This window comes from Miscanthus floridulus, chromosome 7 (genome assembly GCF_019320115.1).
Source record: "Miscanthus floridulus cultivar M001 chromosome 7, ASM1932011v1, whole genome shotgun sequence".
NCBI lineage: Eukaryota > Viridiplantae > Streptophyta > Magnoliopsida > Poales > Poaceae > Miscanthus > Miscanthus floridulus.
In genome coordinates this window covers 14,762,850-14,785,133 of record NC_089586.1, presented here as the reverse complement: position 1 = coordinate 14,785,133, position 22,284 = coordinate 14,762,850, and the positions used below count along the sequence as shown (strand labels likewise).

The 22,284-nt window shown below is 45.7% G+C and overlaps 5 protein-coding genes across 6 annotated transcripts; 2 read left to right on the top strand and 3 right to left on the bottom strand.

Moving 5' to 3' along the window:
* The first annotated feature begins 1,791 nt into the window (after window positions 1-1,791).
* LOC136462644 (uncharacterized) lies at window positions 1,792-2,710 on the top strand. The gene has a single exon (XM_066461715.1). It carries the CDS (start codon window positions 1,854-1,856, stop codon window positions 2,301-2,303), a length of 450 nt encoding a protein of 149 aa, XP_066317812.1. The 5' UTR covers window positions 1,792-1,853; the 3' UTR covers window positions 2,304-2,710.
* Window positions 2,711-4,044: 1,334 nt separating this feature from the next.
* LOC136462642 (phosphatidate cytidylyltransferase 4, chloroplastic-like) lies at window positions 4,045-8,311 on the top strand. Its single transcript, XM_066461713.1, has 6 exons — window positions 4,045-4,854; window positions 5,644-5,834; window positions 6,084-6,208; window positions 6,694-6,827; window positions 7,089-7,204; window positions 7,381-8,311. Exons 1-6 carry the CDS (start codon window positions 4,388-4,390, stop codon window positions 7,470-7,472), a joined length of 1,125 nt encoding a protein of 374 aa, XP_066317810.1. The 5' UTR covers window positions 4,045-4,387; the 3' UTR covers window positions 7,473-8,311.
* A 91-nt stretch (window positions 8,312-8,402) lies between these two features.
* On the bottom strand, window positions 8,403-10,359 carry LOC136462643 (Golgi SNAP receptor complex member 1-2-like). Its single transcript, XM_066461714.1, has 5 exons — window positions 9,760-10,359; window positions 9,573-9,662; window positions 9,398-9,469; window positions 8,889-9,018; window positions 8,403-8,725 (listed from the first exon to the last, which is right to left on the bottom strand). Exons 1-5 carry the CDS (start codon window positions 10,108-10,110, stop codon window positions 8,628-8,630), a joined length of 741 nt encoding a protein of 246 aa, XP_066317811.1. The 5' UTR covers window positions 10,111-10,359; the 3' UTR covers window positions 8,403-8,627.
* A 6,690-nt stretch (window positions 10,360-17,049) lies between these two features.
* Window positions 17,050-18,752, bottom strand: LOC136466579 (uncharacterized). Its single transcript, XM_066465028.1, has 4 exons — window positions 18,621-18,752; window positions 18,378-18,489; window positions 18,233-18,293; window positions 17,050-18,079 (listed from the first exon to the last, which is right to left on the bottom strand). The coding sequence occupies exons 1-4, from the start codon at window positions 18,652-18,654 to the stop codon at window positions 17,696-17,698; spliced, it is 591 nt and encodes a 196-aa protein (XP_066321125.1). The 5' UTR covers window positions 18,655-18,752; the 3' UTR covers window positions 17,050-17,695.
* Window positions 18,753-19,326: 574 nt separating this feature from the next.
* On the bottom strand, window positions 19,327-22,149 carry LOC136466578 (pentatricopeptide repeat-containing protein At1g18485-like). 2 transcript variants are annotated; one of them, XM_066465026.1, is made up of 2 exons: window positions 19,989-22,149; window positions 19,327-19,395 (listed from the first exon to the last, which is right to left on the bottom strand). In XM_066465026.1, the coding sequence occupies exon 1, from the start codon at window positions 21,482-21,484 to the stop codon at window positions 20,207-20,209; it is 1,278 nt and encodes a 425-aa protein (XP_066321123.1). In that variant the 5' UTR covers window positions 21,485-22,149; the 3' UTR covers window positions 19,327-19,395; window positions 19,989-20,206. The 2 variants fall into 2 exon arrangements, with proteins under 2 accessions (XP_066321123.1, XP_066321124.1); XM_066465027.1 differs by having other exon boundaries at window positions 19,334-19,446.
* Window positions 22,150-22,284: the final 135 nt, after the last annotated feature.

Below are 22,284 nucleotides of genomic sequence, written 5' to 3'. Positions count from 1 at the left end.
AAGTGTATAAGACTTCACTGAATCAAGGGCAGAATAAAGATAGCTGATCAGGATGATAAATAAATCTAAAAAATTTACAAACCGATATCACCACCAGTTGAGACTGCATCACAAAACAAATCCCAAAAGGAGTAATGATAACAAGAAGGCAAGAACAGAAAAACCAGGAGCAATCGAGGGAACAGGAGAAAAAAAATGCAGGGCAATACCATGTAATCCGTGGCGATGAAAGGGTCGTTGACAGTGACCAGCTTGACATCCTCGCTCTGGAGGGCGAGTGGGCGACCTGACCTGGCCACGAGCCTAGTGCTCCTTCCGAAACCTGTGCGAAGTTACAAAGTCCAAAACCCAAACCCAACCCCAAACCAATCGAGTAGGAAGAACAAGGTTGGGAGTACAAACTCACAGTTGATTCCGATCGATCTTGATTTTGTTTGCTCTGGAGGACGGCACGCAATGTGCAACGGCACTTGCAATGGACCATAGCAGCGTGCGACGGGCAAGTGTTCCTCCGCACCAGGATGATGCACACGGTCAAATCCATCTCCACCGTGGTCTAGGCTGGCGGTCTGCAGTCAGTGGCGCAGTGGATGGAGTGCCAGTCATCGGCGGCGCTACCCATGGGGTGGGAACCCAACGGGGAGGGGTGGCAGAGTGGTGCTGCGGGGTGGGAAAAGCGACGCTGCCTGTGGGAGATCGAGGGACGCGCCCATGGGAGCCCAACGGAGGCATTGATGTGGGAGTGGAGGCGCCGCGCCATTGTTTGAGGGGCGGTGGCAGCGGAGACCCTGCGCTCGGGCCATGGAGCGCCGGTGGCAGCGGCAGCAGTTGCCCCGCTAGGGCAGGGGCGATAAAGCGAGGTTGCAGAGGGCGCAGAGAGTCATGGCGAGGTTGCGAGGAGCGCACGGCTCGTGATGGCGAGGGCGAGGGCGAGGGCGACGCACTACGGAGGAGACAAGGATGCGCGTGATCTAATTGCGGTTGCGGGACCTTCCTTTCTCCCAGTGCATTGATTTGGGTGAGCCGCGCGTGATTGCCAGGGGAGATGATTGCAGAGCGCGAGGTGAACTCGCGGTATTGCAGGAGGAGGCAGACCGACAACCCCAATTTTTTTTTTGTCGCACGAAAAAATGTCCACGTTTTGTTCTTTTTAGTTGTGGGATATGTACAGAGTGTCGCTTTCTTGCATCCTTTCATATGCTTACGTGATTAAGTTTGATGAAGAGACCACACTAAGAAAGCAGAAGGAAATATTATGCTACATGAAGGTGGTCACAAATTATACAACGAATATTGTGGGCTGTGTGAGTTTCTTAAAGATTATATTTCAACAATAGATAGACTCACCGTTGTATGATGGTGTGTAAAACTAACCAAATTCTTTTACAAGGTGTCTGGTTGCTGGCCCAAATAGAAAAAATCAATAAAACAGCCTCTATTTTTACTATTCTCATCAACAACATTTATCTTCGCCAGAGAGTGAATGTAAAATGAGTATGACCACTACTTGCTAAAAATGTTCAGACGCGTGCATGCCTAATATACCATGGCAACCACATCTTTGTGACTTTGTGTGGTAGCCCAAATGAATCGGAAAACCAAGAAGGAGCTAGCTAGGAATTGCATGCATCTATACATAGATATAGATACATACATGCAATTAACTAGGACCAAGAGGAGAGAGAGGTAGGGAGGCAAACTCTCATGGCCACACAACTTACATCGTCGGTGGTCTCCATTTTGCGATCGATGTCCTATATATATAACCAACAACCATGTTAGTTCAACAAGCAAACCTGTCATCAATAACAGCTAGCAGCAACAAATAAACACCCACCTCGCCGAGCGAGAAAATGAAGACCACCATGGCATCAGCCGCGCTGCTCTTGGTGCTAGCCCTCGCACTAGCGTCCGCCCCACTCACAGCAGAGGCAAAGAAGAAGAAAGCAGCCGCCGCCGCGGCCACCGGCGAGTCGGCCGAGACGAAGAAGATGCAAGACAGCTTCTGCGCCACGCTCTGCGAAGACAGGAAGGGGATGGACCTCGTCGTCTGCAAGGAGTCCTGCGAGCTCTCGCAGCGCTCCAACCTGGTGCTGTACGGGAGGATCCAGTGCAAGGGCAAGTGCACCGAGCAGAAGGGCATCACCGCGCCGGCGATGAAGGTCTGCGAGGAGCAGTGCGACAAGGACTACGTGGTGAAAGCGGCCGAGGTCACCGCTGCCTGCAACAAGACCTGCGCCAAGGAGAAGAACAAGGCGCTCAGCGAGACTTGCAGGAAGCGCTGCACCCCTCCTGCTTCTTGAAGCATGCATGCTGCATGCCTGCATGCACTTCGATCTTCTTCTGCTGCGTACTCTACACGTACATGCGGGTGACTGACATGGCCGGCATTCAGCTCAGGCTGATGAGCTATCTATACGTCGTCGTTGTCACCGGCTGGCCGCATGCAACAATCATTTGATGGGCGTTCAGCTCAGGCTGATGAGCTATCCGTATACCTATTAATTCGGTATTTTTGTAACCTAATTGTTTTTGTTCAAATATGTCAATCGATCGAAGAATCGATCCATCGACGATATATAGTTTCATCGACTGCTTGATATTAGCAGTCCAATGTAATGTCACGCAAATAAGCATTTGTGTGGTTTTTTGTTTGATTGATTGAATGAATGAATGAAAAGGCATGCTGGCAGTTGTTACCACTAAATAATCTTTGGTTCTATTTTTCACATTGGGTGAATGCCTATATATGTCAAGCACAGTTTTTTCTTGTCTTCAAGTAAGCAATACGCGAATGTTTCATGCCTGGATTAATCTCCGGTATGTGTGTGTTACATTGTGATTCACTGTTGACACGTGGAAACTGGTATGTAAGTATTGGTTGAACAGGTTTAATACAAACATAGAGCAGAGAAACTAACTAGTGCAAATAAGTTGAATATGAAGGGTAAAGATGATCAAAATGTAAAAGAATTTGAATCAATAATTTTTTCCATTATTATGGAAAAACATTAACAAGCAATGGACATTATTAGGCGACCTATCGGTTGCATACCAGTGACACAACCATGAAGAGGTTTCAAAGTGGCGGAGCGCAATCGTCACGACACCTAGACGACTGGTGAAAGCAATTTGGTCCATGATGATTCTTGTGACTTGAAAACACTGTTCAACTTTAGACAATGTTTAAATGGCAAATAGAGGCCAATTGTGTTATTTAGGCACTAAATGGTTCATTAAATGGTTTGGTCGTTCCAAATTATAAACCGCTTTGACTTTTTTTTGGGTAAATTTACGATGTATCTAGACTATAATTTGGAACGTAGGGAGTATTGTTTATCATTGACCTCGTGTTTTCATCCTTTCAAATTATATGACATTTTGACTTTTCTAGTTATATTGCTTTTATTATATATCTAGACATAAAGTATATCTAAGTACATAAAAAGTTATTTATCTAGAAAAAGCCAAAACGTCTCATAATTTGGAATACAGAGAGCAAGTAATTACCATCTTATATAGAGAGAGGATGTATTTTCAACTCTTAGATGTAGCTAGCTACTCCTTTCCTACGATAGAAACCAAATATTTCCTTTGTTCTAAATTATAAGTCATTCTGGCCTATTTTGGTACATAATTTTTATTATCTCTAGATAAATAGTAAAATCTATGTATCTAAAAAAAAAACTAGAATCATTGGAGGGAGTAGAAGGAACAACTAGCTGATTGGTGCAAATAATGAAACGCTGCACCAGGCGATATACTGATATAAATGTAGCACGCATTCTTAGTTGCTCCCTCCGTCTTAAAATAAAAGATATGGTTCCAAATTTCACTCCAAATTATAAATTATTATAAATTGCTCAATCACGTCTATGCGTGCTTGCCCTTTAAACCGTAGAATATTACTTTTAAACATCATTATATTTAAAATAACTCATGTAATTTATAGCCGAAATCAATAATATACATACATGTCTTTTTAAACTAAGTCTTATTACTAGAAAATATAACAAGATAACAATTGCTAAGAAATTAAGCAATGTACAATTAAACTAACTAATTAATGAGGTGCGTGTTAGTGTTTTGTCACACTCATTATTTGGTCTTAAAATTGTTTATATATCTCTGATAGAGTATATAAATAATCTATTTTCTTACCATATGCATGCGTTGTGCACGATAATTTATACCATTTGCTACAACTCACTGCACGCCGTGAGAATTTTTTTCTTAGGAAAGTTCCTTCTTTGTACTCTGCTCCTACTTCCACTAAAAAACAGCGGCGAAAATTAATAAACAAAAAAAAATCTCTGTTCATTTCACTTCGAAATCTCCGCCTCGAGTCCGTCCTGCACGCTCCCGACCCCCACACTTCCCACCTGCCATGGCGGCGCCGGCGGCCACCCGCCTCCACGCCCCGTTCCTCCTGCTTCCTTCCCCACCGCGACCGCACCCTCCACTCCGCCTCCGCTTCCGCTTCCTCCTGCCGTCCCCGCCGCCGCTCCGCCTCCGCCGCCGCTTCCCGCTGCTCGCGGCCGCCGCCATATCCGCCGCCGGCGGCGGCGTCAGCGACGGCAGCGGGGAGGACACCGCCGCCTCCAGGAAGGCCGACAAGGCCAGGCAGCTGCAGAAGCGGGTCCTCGTGGGCGTCGCCATCGGGGTGGGCGCCGGAGGCGTCGTGGTCGCCGGAGGCTGGGTGTTCGCCGCCGCCGTCGCGGCCGCCGTCCTTGCCGGCTCCCGGGAGTACTTCGAGCTCGTCCGCGGCACTGCTGGCGGAGGCTGGACCCCGCCGCCGCGCTACGTGTCCCGCGCGTGCTCCGCCATCTGCGCTCTCATGCCCATCCTTGCGCTGTAAGGGCGCATCGCGTTTCTTCTTCCGTTGCTTATCTTTTAGCGCGTGCTCTGTCTCTCTCATAGCTGAAAATTTGCTTCGAGCGGAGGTGTAATTTAGCTACGATTTTACTAGCATCCATCTTTTAGCGTAATGTGATTATGAGCTGCCTACTGCTTAAGTCATAGAGGGGATCTGGCATCTGAGTGTTCCAGGAAAGGAAGCTGTGCAAAAAATTGCATCATCCTATATTCCTATTCCTATGTAATTTTGATGACAATTTGATGAACTGGTTGCAGTGGAAAAACTGCTCTGACAAATAGAACATGAAAAATGAATTGAAGCTAGTTCATCAGCTACATTGAAAAAAATTTAGCCTTATAACTTTTCAGCCTGTGAAATTGAGTAATCTGCTGGTGTGATTATTAAGATTTCGGGTTGAGGATATTGGGATTATATTCTCATTCTTGAATGCAGTAAGGAAAATTTCAAGGAATAATGCTTGTTCTAACATCCCCACAATATAGTTGAGTTTAGGTGACTTTGGAGCTTACAATTTTCTTCTTAATTGCATAGGATTTGTAACATCAATAGCACAGAACCTCTTTGAAGTTCATTAGTTAGTTTCAACAAGATAGGCAGGGGATTGTAGATATATCATGGTGATACTGCTAAGGATTCACAATCTCAATCTGAGAGCGAAAATGGGCCACATGCATCTATTTAAGAATTCTACATATTCAGCTGTTATTTCATGTAAATATGACCGTAGCTTTGATTTCTGATATTTCACCTGTCTATTTTCCTAGGTACTATGGACGCATGGATGTTACTGTGACGTTTTCTGCATTTGTTATTGCAATATCATTGCTTTTACAAAGAGGAAATCCTCGTTTTGCTCAGCTAACTAGTTCGGTTTTTGGGTTATTTTATTGCGGCTATCTACCTTCTTTCTGGGTTAAGCTTCGTTCGGGACTAGCTGCCCCTGCCTTAAATACAAGTAAGTTTCTTGGTTGGATTGTCTTTTTTGCTCTGCCAGCCCTTGTGCTCTTTAGTTTGCTACTGTTGATACAAATAATGTGTGTGCTAACTATATTGGCCTGTGCCCATCTAATTAGTCTTCCTGTTGTCTTGGTTAGTTACAAGGATATTTTTATTATCTAAGTCCTTACAAGGTCATATGGTTCTAGTGTATCTATTTCTTTGCTACCTGTAAGGCCCTCCCCTAATATACAGTGTGTTTTGCCAGGTATAGCATACAGTTGGCCCATTCTTCTTGGTGGACAAGCTCACTGGACAGTTGGACTTGTAGCAACCTTGATGGCGATTAGTAGCATCATTGCTGCTGATACATTTGCTTTCCTTTTTGGAAGGGTATGCTCTTTAATTAACAGATTTTATTTTCTTTTTTTATTTCTTTCTAGTGTTGAGTTCCATATCTAGAGTACCCAACTTGCGTGGGACTAAAGGCTTTGTTGATGTTATTTATTTTGTGCTGCATAACACCATGTGTTTACTTTTACCAGTGCACCAGTGTAATATTGGACTAAGAAACAAGTGTAGTTGTTTGGGTTCTTGTAGCTCATTATTTTAGTTATAGCAAGTATCTGTTATCTGTATACTTTAAGACACTTTCTGAAATAAGGCCTGTTGCTCATGAATTATGATGCCAAGAAACCATGTGGTTCATGGTGTAAGGTGAACCATTGAAGCTTCACCTTAAGACTAGCTGCACTCAACTGATACCTGCTTTATGCAGTGCCCAGTTAATTTATTGGTATAACGTGTGGTCAGTTAAGTCTACAGTTTAGTAGTTGAAAGGAGTACCATGTGACCATGTTATTTATTCGTTGTTTCAGGCATTTGGTCATACTCCTTTGACTAACATAAGCCCTAAGAAGACCTTGGAGGGTGCTTTAGCTGGTCTAGCTGGCTGTATACTTACCACTGTGCTGCTGTCAACTGTCTTACGCTGGCCAAGATCGCTGTTGAGGTGTGACTTCTGGAATTTCTACTATTATTGTTGAAGTGCCATCTAGCACATCAAGAGCAAAACCAAAAAGGAAAACTATATTATGTTCTTATTAGACTTTGGACTTGATTATCCTGAAAGGACTTGCAGCCTATCATAATTTTATCATTTTCTTCAAAGTTGCAACATATAGATGGCAATACTGCACTCCCTTGTTTGCGAATGGAAAATATTTGGGCTACATTTCATTTCAGTGCCTAATAGCTATTTCGTTGATATCAGTGCTACAGCTTATGGAATCCTGATCTTTCTGGGTTCATTATTTGGGGATCTTGTTGAATCTCTGATTAAGCGTGATGCTGGTGTGAAGGACTCTGGATCACTCATTCCTGGACATGGTAAGCAGTGTTAATCTCCCCTATGCCCTTCTCTACACTGCTTGTACTGCATTGAAATAATCATCCTTGGAGAAAATATATATCATAGAAGTGGAGAAATGCATAGCCGCATTGTATTCATGTTCTATCAGTATTTCATACTTCATGCATGATTGTGACACAATGCTACAATGCAGGTGGAATTCTTGACCGAGTTGACAGCTACGTTTTCACAGGGGCACTTTGTTACTCTTTTGTCAGAGTAGCTCTACCCTTGGGGCCTGATTAAGAGCGTCTTTGGCAGGGCTCCTGCAGGGGCTTCAGCTCCGGCTCCTGCTGGAGCTGTGCCAAACGCCTGTTTTGGAAAGGGCTCCGCATGGGGAGCCAATCAAGAGCCAGAGCCATTTTTTGCCTGCGCAGGAGAAGTCTAAAAAACGAGCTTCGCGCGGCTCCTTGCTGTGGGTTCACGTCGTCTAGTGCGAAGGAGCCGTTTTGCCAAACGTTTTCCAGAACGGCTTCAGCTCCTCCAGAGGAGCTGCTCCTTCCGAGGAGCCGGAGCCCTGCCAAACAGGCCCTAAAGCACCTGGTTTTTTGTTTGTCTTTCTCCTGCCATCAGCAATGCGGTCACCATATTTTAACACAACGATGAGTTTTGCTGAGATGGCCTGGATCAGTCTTCATCTCAAGACAATGTGGTCCTCTTATCCAAGCGAATTTGGTGGCCGAGTTTCTGACTGTTATATAGAACAAAAGATTACGGCCACAAGCTCAACATCGGCAGTGTTTCTCTTCTTACTTTGGGTTTGAGATGGGTCTTTCCAGCTCAACCAGTTTGTTGCAAACTTGTGACTTTGGGTGTACATAGTTTTTTTTATATAGAGAGTTAAAAGGAAAGGCTAATTATTCATCACAAAAGCTGTTAACAGTGTATTGAAGCAGCTTATGCCAATATGTACCAAACTATACTTGTTGATATCGATCGTTTTAATGATTCAAGGCATTTGATTGTCAGCTAAATTCCCCATTCATATCAGTTGTTCAGGTGTTAATGGCTGAGGAGAGCAGGGTATAATTGCTAGTCTTGATGGATGGATTCCACGCCGTCATTTCAACTAATTAATTTGAAATATGCTGGCTCTGAACATAAAAATGTCGCAAATTTTCATTTACATCTAAAGTTTAGCGTTCAGATAGCACTTTTCTAACAGAAAGCATTAGCTTCATGTTACCATGTATGTGTATATATTTACTGAACTGAACCAGCAAAAATTCTCTACATATGTGGAATCTCATACAAGGTACAATAGATGTCGAACAAATCAATGAAAGCTGAAGAAACTGGTCTCTCGTTCCATCTTTCTCAGTGCTGATACACTATCTGATATTATCAGCTAATCCGGGCCAAGAAGGGAGATCTTGGAAGTTTCTTTCAGGTGAGATCCCATCATTTTGAAAGCCAGTAAATAATCAAAAAGATGGTGCAGGCCGCGATCACTGCTGAAAGAATTATAGTGTCCTTTGATTTCTTCCGCTTAATGGCGCCTGCAAGGACGGATAGGCATAATTATATGGATGTAGCAACACAGTGGCTGCAGGGAGTCCATGGGAAAAAATATCACACAGCAGTGACTAATACAATTGCATCATAGCATAACAACCAAAAAAAAACCCAGTGCTGCAGCATGCAAAGGGATCAAAATATTACCAAGAAGACCTCTGATTATGGGGAACTTTTCACCCAACTGCTTGACTTTTCCTTGAACATCTCCAAACAAGGCCCTCTGATTGGAAAGAGCTACTCTTGTGCTTTGAGCTTGGCCAATTACCTCATCAATCTGGAATCCAACAAGAAAAAAGGCAGCTTAGTTCCTTGCGCCAGAGATAGAGCTCTGCACAAATGTATATTGACAGACATTGGCACAGTGCAAATGTTCTTGAGTCGTAACGTTCCTAGCGGCCTATTCTTTTACACTCTCAATTGCAGAATGAGTGAAATGGGATCTGCTGCAGCAGTGGCTAGTGAAAGATACATTTGCTTCCACAAATTTCTATCATACAGTTTCGCACATGACATCATTCATATCAGCTTAGGGTGAACATTTAATTTCTTAAACTAAATTCTTCTAGGGCAAGCTAAGCAACTGTGGTATACTGAAATTACAATAAACAAAATGTAAACAGGCACCGCAAGCCTTGTCTAACTCCAGAAGAGACCTGGTTGATGCTGCCATGAATGGAAGCTCGCTCCCTGAGCAAATGCACTCTTGGCGACATGCCACCAGTGGCCTGGCCAGGATTTCCACAGAAGAGTGTTAAGACAGGCACAATACATACAACAGTGAAAACGGCATGTACTACATTGCTGCAGTGGTACTGGGAAGAAATGAACCTTGGACTCGGTGATGTCGTCTCTGACGGAGCTGAGTAGATCGGCGTGCTCCCTCATGGAGCTCAGGTTCCCCCTCGTCCTCCTGAACTCCTGCTTCCACGAACGAACAAACCACCACTTGAAGCGATTAGCCAGTGGTTCAACGAAACAAGAGTGCGAGGAGCGGAGCGGAGCGGAGGGAAGGGACCTGCGTGAACTCGTGGAGGATGTCGCGGTGGCGCGCGAGCTTCTGGGAGACGGAGGTGGTGGTGGCGCTGGAGGCGGCGCAGCGGCTCATGGCGTCGTTGACGTCCTGCAGCTTGCCGAGCAGCGACTGGATCTCGAACTCCATGGACTTCCAGGAGGAGCGGTCGGCGGTGGGGGAGGCGGCGCCCGAGGCGGATGCGGAGGAGGAGGAACGCGCGGCGAGGCGCGCGTAGGAGGACAGCTTCACGTCGAGGTCGCCCTCCAGCTTGCGCGCCTCCCGCCGCAGCTCCTCCCACCCGGACTCCTGCAGCTCCAGCGCCGCGGCCGCATCCGACGAAGACGACGACATCATCTCCGGCACCGACGCCGCGCGAGATCCGATCCGGCGAGGGGTCTGGGGTCGCTTGTGACGCGAAGAAGAAGCGTGGCGAGTGGGGAGTACCTCCGATCTGGATCCGACCGCGCGCCGTAGTGGGGAGGTTAGGACTCGCGAGGAGGAGGAAACGGCAGCAGCGGCGGCGGCGGAGGGCGAGGTGAGGTCTTCTCGATCGAGGGCGGGGAGTTTAGCCGGTGGTGATGGAATGGAACTATAGAAGGAATCACGGTTACACCCCTACTTCATCGCAATATTTCATAAAACTCCCTCCTGTCCTGTCTCGTGGATTGTTACAGGAGTATTCTTTCGCATTTTGAATGAAAATTTCCGTGCCGGAAGAAACAGTGACGGTGGTGCTCTGTTTTTGCCACTATTTATATGAAAAGGTCCGAGCAAAATCAAAATATAGTAAAATCAGCATGTTCGTTTGGCTGTGGCTTGTCGTAAACGATCGTAAATTTCCAGTCGGAACAGTATTTTTCTTTCACACAAACCAGCCAGCAGTACTTCTTCACGAACCAGCAACGATACGAACTAGCCAACCGAACAGGCTACGTATAAGTGCAAAACATGTGACATGAGAAGAACTGAGGAACTAGGAACCATACCTGTCAAACACGAATAGCAAAAGAACAAAAAGATCAAGTACAAGTTTTAATGGTAAAGTGTAAAATGCGTGAGTGTCATAATTTGTTATATAAACCCCATAATAACTAAAACTACACCAACCCTTATAATTAAGGATGTCTCCGGCTAATAACTTTTTTCATATTAGATATTAGATATAGATAAACCATAAACAATGGTTAGAACAAATACTAACTAGAGTTAGTTTGGTTCTTAAACTAAGGTGTTTAAAGTTTGGTGCTTGATCTTGGAGTATGCTGGTAGCTATCTTTCATCTCCTCTTTTATGAAGACCAAAGAAATAGTCATACTTAGGGCATTTTTTATTAGCTAAGTTAGTTACAAGTTAGGGCTAAAATTTAGCCTAAATTAGTTGAGGTTGGCCAGCTAGTTGGTTTTTTCTCACTTATTAGCCCCATGTTTGGACAAGCTAGAGCTAATTTGGTTTAAAAATTAGCTGGCTAACAATTAGTTATGTGCATCCAGATAGAACATTAATTTGTTGGCGGCATAGATGTTAGAGATGCTCTTATGGTAGCTTAATCAATACAAATATACATTTTTAATCATTTAGTTTATATTGTGTACATGTCATAGTCCATGCTTACGCATGTTCATTCAACTGAGTTTAGAGTGATATTCTAGAACCATTATTTAATTTTTTTTGGGGCGGTAAAGATAGTTTGTCTAATGATGGGATTGGAATAAAGAGAAGTTCTACCAAAAATAAATAAAACATTGTTCACAGTCAGGGCATGTAACCATTCAGGGGGCTAAACTAGTCACTACCGGAGACGGCTTCTTTGTCGAGTGTCCCAGACTTTGCCGAGTGCTTTTTATCGGACGCTCGGCAAAGAGGCTATTTGCCGAGTGCCAGAGAGAAAGCACTCGGCAAACAACTGGCACTCGACAAAGAGGTAGTTTGCTGAGTGCCGAGCACTCGGCAAAGACTAGGTTTGCCGAGTGGCGGGCACTCGGCAAACCAGAACACTCGGCAAAGGGTCGCTGCCGTTAACGATCGGCAGCTGCCGTTAACCCTTTGCCGAGTGTCTTCTCCTGACACTCGGCAAAAGCGGTGATTTGTCGAGTGTCTTCTCCTGACACTCGGCAAATCATATTTTTCACTTTTGACCTCTAAACTTTTTCTGCAGTCCTTATACAATACCTGGTACTCCATGTTCCAATGTGGCACATTTCTCGGACTTTTTCTATAGTTCTTTAATTTATTTCATTTAATTGAATTTTCTTGGATAATTCAAATTATAACTGCTAGTCATTCGAATAATGAAAAAAATGAATGGAAAAATGATATTCATGTTATTTAGTATAATGTGAGGCCGTATCCAGGAACAGACCACCAATTTCGAACATCTTGTTCACGAAATATGACCACGAACTTGCGGTCGAGTTATTTTTAAATTCTATAAAAAGCAAACAAAGTCCGAAAATCATGAAACTTGTCAAGATGTCATGATATCATATGTGGAGGCTATGATAAAAAATTGAGAAAGTTTCGCGCAAGTGTGTCACATACACTGCTTGCAAATCGAAGAATCTCCGAAGAAGTTTCATGATTTCGTGAAGAGGCCGACGAGGTGTTAAGCATCGTACATGACAAACGTGCGCGAAACCTCCTCAATTTTTATCACAGCCTCCACATATGATATCATGACATCTCGATAAGTTTCAAGATTTTCGGTCTTCGTTTGCTTTTTATAGAATTAAAAAACAACTCGACCGCAAGTTCGTGGTCATGTTTCGTGAACAAGATGTTCGAAATTGGTGGTCTGTTCCTAAGTACGGCCTCACATTATACTAAATAACATGAATATCATTTTCAAATTCATTTTTTCATTATTCGAATGACTAGCGGTTATAATTTGAATTATCCAAGAAAATTCAATTAAATGAAATAAATTAAAGAAATATAGAAAAAAATCCGAGAAATGTGCCATAATGGAACATGGAGTACCAGGTTTTATATGAGGACTACAGAAAAAGTTTAAGGGTAGGAAGAAAAAAAATAAAAATGGTTTGCCGAGTGTCTGCATTTGGCGCTCGGCAAAGGAGCCTCTTTGCCGAGTGCCAGGACGTCTGGCACTCGGCAAAGAATTTTAAATAAAAAATAAAAAAACCTCTTTGCCGAGTGCCAGGACGGGTAGCACTCGGCAAAGAATTAAAAAAATACTTTACCAAGTGCCAGATCGGGGGCACTCGGCAAAGAATTTTTTTAAAAAAAACCTCTTTGTCAAGTGCCAGGCCAGGTGACACTCGACAGAGAATTAAAAAAATAAAAAAAAATACTTTGTCGAGTGCCAGATCGGGGGCACTTGGCAAAAGGGGGATTTAACCCTGCTAGCCCAGCCGGCCCACACACACCGCACACATGCACACGCGCACGCACGCAGGCAACTGACCGCGCCAGCGCCGCTGGAGGAGGAGGAGAAAGAGAGGAGGAGGAGAGGAGGAGAGGAGGAAGAGGAGGAGGAAGGAGGAGGAAGGAGGAAGGAGGAGGAGGAGGAGGCGCCCCGGCCGTTGTTGCCACGTCCCCGGCGCTTCCCTAGCCGTCACCTTGTCCACGGACGCCCTAGCCCCTTCACCACCGCCGCCCTACGACGCCCACTAGGCATGCCCTACCGTCGTCGTCGTAGTAGTATTACTAGTAGTTGTGGTAGTAGTAGTGGTAGAGTAGCAGTGGTGGTAGTCGTAGGAGTCGTAGGAGTGGTTGTGACATTGTTATATATATGTGGTTGGATATAATCTTGTGCATATCGGCCATCGTGCCGTTCATATATATGTGCATGTCGATCATCGTGCCGTTGGTTTTCTTATAGGTTTTGGAAACCTCACCGTGCAGGGGAGGTGCTGCCAAAATTTTGTATTGACAGTTTTATGTTTCTTTTTTGCAGAGAAGAGCCTGTCGGAGCGGAGCCGGAGTACCTCGGCGACCCTGATCGCCTTCCTCGCCGCTGCGGGTCTGCCTGCACCGCGTCGCCTCGCCACTGCATCGACCCGCCACGGCCCCGCTAGCCTGACTCCACCGCCACCCTAGGTATAACCCCTCTTTCTGTATCATGGTCGTAGATCACGTAACCCAGTTAGGCAAATCCCGATCGAAAGAGATACGGTTGGAAATATGTAGATATTTCCATATCTAAAACCGTATATGTTTCGAATTATCCACGTTTTTTGACAGCCCGCGGATGTGTAGGTGGGGTTAGTTTCCATGGTCTGCTCTGATCCAAGACAGAGTTTCAGCATCATCTCCCTGTTGTTCTCCGAATACACACTCTCCCTGGCATGATGTATATTTGGAGAACAGCGGGGAGGTGCTGCTGAAATTCTATCTCGGATAGGAGTAGAGCATAAAAACTAACCTCATCTACGGATCCTCACGTGGGATTAGGACCTATCCTCACCTATTAGATAGTAGGAACGTCGTGTAGATGCAATTGATGTTTATATTACTCGCCGATATATATGTTAGAGGATGGAGGACCATGAGTGGATGTACACGGGCCGCGCAAGTCAGGGTCAGGTCACCAATGAATGGATTGACAAGACCCATGCTTTCTTGGAACGGGCATTTGGCGTGGCTGCTAAAGGAGCGAGTAAAATTTGCTGTCCCTGCAGCAAATGTGCAAACAAGAAAAGACAAACGAAGAAGGTCATGGGGGAACATCTTTGGAAGAATAGATTTACGGCAGACTATACCCGGTGGGTCTACCATGGTAAAGCCGGTCGTATGAGAGAGGAGGTGGTGAGACCACGCGTCGAGGATTATGATGCTGATGTCAGGGTAGCAGACATGTTAAATGACTATCACGAGGCACAGTTCGCTGAAGGACGTATGGAGGAGGAGCCAGAGGCAACCGCAAAGGCGTTCTACGACATGTTTGTCGCGGCACAGAAACCCCTTCACGGCCAGACAAAGGTTTCTCAACTGGATGCCATTGGACGCATAATGGCGTTAAAGTCCCAGTATAGCCTAAGTCGAGACGCCTTCGATAGTAGGTTGACAGTTATTGGTAGCCTGTTTTCGGAGGGTCACCTTCTGCCAAAGAGCATGCACGAGTCACAGAAACTCCTTCGTGCACTTAAGATGTCGTATGAGCAGATACATGTTTGCCCGAAGGGGTGCGTCCTATTTAGGAAAGAATATGTGGAAGCAAAGTACTGCCCAAAGTGTAAATCCTCTAGGTTCCTGGAGGTAGATTCTAGTGATGGCCAGAAGAGGCAGCTTGACATTCTCGTGATAAGCCTATGGCACCTTCCGTTCATACCAAGGATCCAATGGCTATACATGACCGAGGAATCCGTGAAACAGATGACATGGCACAAAAATAGCAAACGATACAATCCTAACAGGATGGTACATGCATCCGATGGTGAAGCAAGGACCCACTTTGATGGCATTCATCATGAGAAAGCTAAAGAGGCTCGTAATGTACGTGTTGCGCTGGCAACAGATGGGTTCAATCCTTATGGAATGATGGCTGCTCCATACACATGTTGACCCGTGTTCGTTATCCCCCTCAATCTCCCCCCGGCGCATGCTTTCAACGACAGATTACAACTTAGACCCAAACACATATGACGGAGAGTTCTTTCAAGAAGAGGGACTAAAAGGGAGGTTTGAGATATACTTAACCGAAGTGATCGGAATGGAAGTAGACAATGAAACGGTTATTGAAGAGGACGCTGGAGATGAGGTGCAAAATGTGAAGGACTTACAAATGCTTGAGCGATTACATTTAGACAATGACAATGGCAACATTGCTCATTCAGATAGTGTTGATTATTTCGACATGATTGATAGTGATGATGAGACTTATGATCCAGCTAATCCCGATCATGAAGATTATTTGTAATACATGTAATACTATGTTATTTTATAATTACGTTTTGTTTATTTTGCATCTCTTTCTAAGTACTTCTTGTTTATCTGGAACAAGAGAGGAGGATACGGGAGCAGATGCAGGCGAAGATGGAGAGAGTGGAGGCCGAGCGGGAGGCCGAGCAGCGGAGGATGGCAGAGATTCTTCAGTACATGTAAAGTCTTGGCGCCACTACGGGTGTAGTTCCGCCACCTTCGCTATTCGCTCCACCTCCACCTCCACCTCCTCACTATTCTACTCCTGTGAGTATAAATGTTTTAGTTTGTATGTTCATGCTTACGGTCAAACCTAGTGGAGTATGAAAGTTTTATTCATGTATGGTATATATTTATCTTGTCTAACACATGCAATCTCTTCTCCTTTGTGCAGAATCAATCGGCGGCATCGAACGATCCTCATGCTTCAGCGAATTCTTAACCAAATCAGTCTCATTGGCCATCTTGGTGATGATACTTGTGGTTGTTAATGGTACTTCTATTTGCAATTGTGATTGTAGATGATGGAGCACTTGGATTACTTGTGAATTTATTTGTGATATATTGTGAGACATGTGACGTTTGTGATATATATGTGACGTTTGTGATATATATGTGGTGTTGGTGATATATATATGTGTTGTTGATGATATATATGTGATGTTGGTGATGTTTGTTATATATATCTTATGTTTGTTTGGATGGGATGTAAAAAACAAATAAAAAAGGTTGTTTTCAATCACTTTGCCGAGTGCAATGGCCATGACACTCGGCAAAGTGACTACCTGAGAACATGCTTTATCGAGTGCAAAGGCCATTGCACTCGGCAAACATCACAGATTTACCGAGTGCCACGGGCCAGGCACTCGGCAAAGGTCACCTGTTTGCCAAGTGTCTTGACAGGACACTCGGCAAATAGGCTACCTTTGCCGAGTGTCTTGCCGGTGGCACTCGGCACAGTGGCCACCTTTGCCGAGTGTCTGAGTCAACGACGCTCGGCAAAGCGGCAACCTTTGCCGAGTGCTTGACCTTGACACTCGGCAAAGCCGTCGTCACGGTGGCGCTCGCCGTCACGGCGACTTTTCTTTGCCGAGTGTCAGATTAGCACTCGGCAAAGGCTTTGCCGAGTGCCCGATAAAGTGCACTCGGCAAAGAGGTCTTTACCGATAAACTGTTTACCGAGCGCCCTTTGTCGAGTGTAACACTCGACAAAGGCTTTGCCAAGTGTATATCGGCCTTTGCCGAGTGCCTGAGGCACTCGGCAAAGAAGCTGAATCCGGTAGTGAGTCCATATAGGCTTAGTAAGCTGGTATGGCCTAGCTTCTGTGAGTTTTACTATAATGGGTGATGTACTAGGGAGGAAAAAACTGAAAAATGTACGATTTGACTTTTAATTTCACCTTATTTTAGTCATAAGCAGCTTATAAGCGGTATCAAACAGTTTCTAGGGCTCTCAAGCCAAGGCTCCAACAAAACAAGCCCAAAGTGCACATGTAGATCTGGCTCTTTGAGCAGAGGGTCTAGTGAATTTGAGCACTTTCTGATGTGAATTTGAGGCTGTAGTGAATTTATCTTTCTCCTTTGTGCACATATAAACCTGCCTAAGTGCCTCTATATATAACTTGTCGATCAGCCAGGAATGATAGAATTTATGAAGTGAAGTGTTGTCCAAGACATGGATTGATCTTTGATTTGCAATCGAGTTGGGCTACCTTTGCTATTCTGCAAGGTATCTCAACTGTCTCTTGCTTCAACCCGTAATAACTTGTCAGCTTTTGCCAGCCAGAACATGCATGTCGCTCAAAACACTCGTGTTAATGACGACACAAGCAGAAGGAACATAAAATATGTATAATTAACGCCCAACTTTACATTTTGTACCCATGAGATAGATCCATTATTTATGCTGCTGTGCACCATAAAAATGCTTCATCAAACAATAAATAAATCCCTTGGCTATTGATGAGCGAATGGGTGATGATCAGTCATCCATGCATGCATGTTATTTTCAAGCGCATTCATCAGTCAAGAGATCATATACATATACATATACATAAACAAGTCAAGGCGCCTTGCTTTGCTCCTTCTGCTGCTCCGCCGCGCGCTTACTGGTCTTCTTCTTCTCCTCGTTCGCCTCCTCATCTTCCTTGGCGGCAGCGCTCTTGTTGCCCATCTGCCACGCAGTGGCGCCGACGATGCCGAGCAGCGTCACGAACGGCACGAACACGACGTTGGGCACCAGGTCCAGCCTCACGCTCTTCACGTAGGGGATGTGCCCGCTGGCCCTCTTGCCCACGATGGCCGCCACCGGCACCGCCAGCCCGGCCGCGATGAAGAAGCTGTCGTCCACCTTCGCTTCCCTCACGTTCTTCTCCATGAAATCGAGGAACAGTCTCTTCCTCTCTTCCTCGTTCTTCTCCGGCTTCCACACGTCGTCAAAAAATTTCTGCGTTGCAACGCATGCATGCCATGTGCGTTGAGATGCTAGTCTAGCTACTATATGCATTCCATGCAGGACGTTTACACATGGGACTACTACTCTGTAAATATATACATAATATTCCCCACAGAAACGTATGGACTTTGGATTGATTATTACCTGAATCTCCGTAGTTGATGGAGTGTCGAAATCCTGACCGGGCATTACCGTGTTGAAATACCTGCAGGGAGCGAGGAAGTCTTTTAATTTTGTGATGAAGTGCTAGGGCAGGAGTGGAAAACAACAGAATAGAAAAGACACCCACTTGCAGAACTCGACGTAAGCAATATGGAAATCTTTAAACTCCTTAGTGTCCTTGTTTGCGAAATGCCGTTCATAAACTTGCTTGGTAGTTGCCGCGCTCAGCCCTGGGACTCCTGAGAACGAGAGCACAAACTGTCAATTCCCCTTCTAAAATGAAACATAGTCCCCAACTTCTTTAGGTAGATCCCTCGCGCATATTGCATCATACCACAAACAAATAAAGGAATGCTTGAGGGAAAATTACCGAATTTGTTCAAGACACTGAAGTTAAGACCCATCTTTGGTCCAACAGCAGGGTGATTGATCAGGGCGTGCGTGCGTGTGCTCACAAGAAGCAAGGGTACCTGAGACTGAGTGCTTATATAGTTCCACAGAACAAAAGGAGTGCAAGCTTGGAATGCATTTCTTTCCTTGTTATCATACCAAGGTTGTTTCTGCCCCCCTCCAATTCGATTCCTGTCCTGGAAGTGAAGTTAGGGTTGGCCTGCTTCTGAAGCTGTAGGTATCATTTCGGGTAAGGTTGCCAGCCTGGCCTTTTCTGGGTTTCCTGCAACAGTGAGAACGTTATCCACAAATTTTTCCAGCATAGTAAAAATATGGTCCAACTGAGTGTCTCTCCTCAGCGCAAGGAAGGTGAATAGCTGATTTCTGGAAAATTGCAAGGTTCCCAAATAGAACTGGACTCATTTAACAGTGATCTAAAGTTCTAAACCTCACTTTAGAGTCATAATTGACATGCTTTGGCACATGCATATGCTTTCTTGCTTGCGCAAGACGAATTGAATAACCATGCTTTATCTGCTAAAAGAGAGATTCCTGGTGCTGCTTCTTTCTTGTCCCTTGGGTATCAATATTTTCAGATCCATGGAACACGAGTTGCTAAGTATAGCATTAGTAGCCGGACAGTGCATCCACATAATTCAGTTCTGATATATGCCAGAGTTATCGTTGTCTCTCTTCCATTGCCAAAATTTAAACTATATCGATTGTTAGAAAAAGAATAACCCTTCCAGGAACACCTAATGGTAGAGCAAGAGAGAGCTTTGAAAGGTCATCGGTTCAAGTTGACACTGCTTAAAATCAAAGATACTCAATTCCATATGTGTCTGCTCATTTCTTTCTCAAAAGAATAGTAACTCATTTTAATCATTCAGGCTGGGTGGCCGACTTTTGGTACTAGTTTCGTCTAGGTGATTCAGTACAATTTTAATGCATTTAAAAGAAAAGGTATTGGTTACTGTAGCAATCACCAGTTTTTCAGTTTTGATGTGGTGGGACTAATCTATGGAATGTAAGAGCCACTTCAAAGATAAAAATTGCAGGTAGGAGCATACAGATTAGGAACAAACATGTTCCAGTATGAGCACACATAGCAGCAACCATGCTAACCTTAGATTCACTTTATTACAAATATAAAACTATCAGACCAGGGCATCATGTTCCAATCAGAAAAAAATCACGGCAATGCGTCAAAAATAAAAATGCATAGCATTATGTCTACTTGTCACAGCGCAATGATGGTATCTTATTTACACGAAACAATGCAGTTGGCAACTTGTTATGATTGTAAGTGCATTGTTGCACAGTGAGTCAGTGATACATCTCAATTTACCTCAGACATGAAGAAAATGTGGCAACTGTTGATCTCAATTACAATTCCTCCATGGTTATCTTAATTTCGACTGCAAAGAAAGATTGTGCTTCCAATTTTTGTCCCAGAAAAGGTTGGTTTCTATGGATGTGGCAGGTTATCCAAACATGAAATAGCCTCCCACAACTCCAATCATAATGGTTGGATCATACATCAACATGAAGCATTTTCAAGTTCTTTCATGAACCAAGCTCAACCCAAGTACATCCAACATCCTTTTCCAACCCTTTCTCCATCATCACCTCCCGCAGCTGGCCAATATCGTCCCACAAGCAAGCCCTTGCATACAAATTTGACAGCTCAATGTAAATTCCAACATTGGTAGGGTCCAATTCGATTGCCTTCTGAGCTGCCATTCTCCCGACCTCAACATTTAAACACGCCTGGCAAGCACTGAGCAGTGCCCCCCATGTTGACACGCCGATTGCACGATCACAGCCATCCTTGGTGGCAATTTCCCACGCCTTGGTCACTTCCCCTGCACGGCACAGCATGTTGACCACACAACCGTAGTGCTCTGGTGTGGGCACCAACCCATAATCTGTGTGCATGGATTCAAAGTAGTTGAGCCCCTTGACCACCTCCCCAGCGTGCTGGCAAGCTGAGAGCACAGCTAATATGGCCAATTCATCCGGATAGACACCAGAAGCCACCATCAGGTCATACATCCGGATAACCTCCTTGCACTGTCCATGCCGTGCATAGGCATTCAACATGGCCGTCCACAGCACAACGTCACCTCTGCCACGACTCTCCTGCTGTGCAAGGCCAAACACAAGCTCCGCTTGGCTGATAAGCCCGCACTTGGCATACATGTCCACAAACGCGCTGACCAAGAACACGTCCACCTCTATACCTCCCAACCTCCTGATCGCATGCCCGTGCGCCTCGACGCCAAGATCAGCGTTTGCCACCTCACCGCATGCCCGCACAACAGCCGTCATCGTGTACCCGTCGACCTGCAGCCGTAGCTCTGAGAACCTCCTCGCGAACCCCAGCACGGGCGCCCACTTGGCCGCGCCCACGTAAGCAGCGAGAACGGCGTTCCCGAAGACGCCGTTCTTGGCGGGACTTTCGTCGAACAGCCTCCGGGCGTCCAGGTACCGGCCGGACCCGCCGTAGGACGCGGCGAGCGCGCATGACACGAAGACGCTGCCGAGCCAGCCGGACTTGGCCGCGAGCGCGTGGAGCGTCTCCGCGGCGGTGGGCGTGGAGCGGAGCGCGGAGCAGAGGGCGTACGAGTCGAGGGGCACGCGGCCGGAGGCGTGGGCGAGCGCGAGGGCTGGGAGCGCGAGCGCGCGGAGGCGCGTGTCGGGGGAGGACGCGGCGGCCGCGAGCAGGGAGTTGAAGGAGATGCGGGGAGGCAGGCGGCAGGCGGCAGAGGAGGAGGCCCTGAGGAGCGCCGCGTGGAGGACGGCGGCGGGGTTTCGCGCCAACCGCGGCGGCGGCGGCGGCATCCAGCCTGCCAAGGAGAAGCCCGCGCGCGCTTTTTCGAACTGCCAGTCTGCTATACTATAGTGCTATCCTAGTACTCCAGCACATTTGCTAATGGCAGCAACGAGCAATGAAATTGCAAATGAAATCTGTCATAACTTTTTATGCTGAAACTGTGTTGTGATCTGTTTGAAAACGCATAAATTCACCAGGATTTTGTACGAATTCTCAGGAAAAGCGGAAATACAACTGCGGATGCATTAGCCATACTCGCTGACAAATGCTCCAGTCAGCCATCAGCCATCTCCACACAAAGAAAATTAGTTTTAATATGGGTGAACGTGATTTTCCTGTGCGTGTAAGACCGACAGAAAAATTATTTCTGACGGCGAACCGACAAAAAATTTTGATTTTTCTGGCTGCCTGCCCGGCTGGTCCTCTATTCTGCTACTTTGGACCCTGGCACCAAATGACTACGTCATCTACTGTCAAGCTCGGGGACTAAGTGGGCACACTTCACCTCATGATGAATGTGTTTGCTTTTTTCTAGAAGACTCCGTGCCTAAAGATAACTCAGAGACCATCTGACGCTAAATCCTATCTATCTATCTGTCTGACCGACTCAAACTGAACGTAGAGCACGTTGCCTGAACCAGTATAAACCCTGTGTCATTGAGTACACCCTCCCCTCCCCTCCCCGATACTCCAAGCGCTTCCCTGCTACGCCGCTCCCCTCCACGTTTGCTGCGCTTGCGCTTGCGCTGCTCCCCTGCTTCCCACGCACACGCGGGGACAGCATGCGCACCTCTAGTTCCTAGGTTCA

Excerpts from the sequence above, each read along its gene's own strand:
- LOC136466579 (XM_066465028.1), bottom strand. The coding sequence starts at position 18,654 with ATGGGTCTTAACTTCAGTGTCTTGAACAAATTCG. Across the intron at positions 18,490-18,620 it reads CAGTGTCTTGAACAAATTCG|GAGTCCCAGGGCTGAGCGCG; the intron begins GTAATTTTCCCT and ends TCTCGTTCTCAG. Across the intron at positions 18,080-18,232 it reads CATCAACTACGGAGATTCAG|AAATTTTTTGACGACGTGTG; the intron begins GTAATAATCAAT and ends GTTGCAACGCAG.
- LOC136462643 (XM_066461714.1), bottom strand. The coding sequence starts at position 10,110 with ATGATGTCGTCGTCTTCGTCGGATGCGGCCGCGGCGCTGGAGCTGCAG. Across the intron at positions 9,470-9,572 it reads ACGACATCACCGAGTCCAAG|GCCACTGGTGGCATGTCGCC; the intron begins GTTCATTTCTTC and ends AATCCTGGCCAG. Across the intron at positions 8,726-8,888 it reads CATAATCAGAGGTCTTCTTG|GCGCCATTAAGCGGAAGAAA; the intron begins GTAATATTTTGA and ends CCGTCCTTGCAG.
- LOC136462644 (XM_066461715.1), top strand. The coding sequence starts at position 1,854 with ATGAAGACCACCATGGCATCAGCCGCGCTGCTCTTGGTGCTAGCCCTC.
- LOC136466578 (XM_066465026.1), bottom strand. The coding sequence starts at position 21,484 with ATGCCGCCGCCGCCGCCGCGGTTGGCGCGAAACCCCGCCGCCGTCCTC.
- LOC136462642 (XM_066461713.1), top strand. The coding sequence starts at position 4,388 with ATGGCGGCGCCGGCGGCCACCCGCCTCCACGCCCCGTTCCTCCTGCTT. Across the intron at positions 5,835-6,083 it reads TGCCCCTGCCTTAAATACAA|GTATAGCATACAGTTGGCCC; the intron begins GTAAGTTTCTTG and ends GTGTTTTGCCAG. Across the intron at positions 6,828-7,088 it reads TGGCCAAGATCGCTGTTGAG|TGCTACAGCTTATGGAATCC; the intron begins GTGTGACTTCTG and ends CGTTGATATCAG.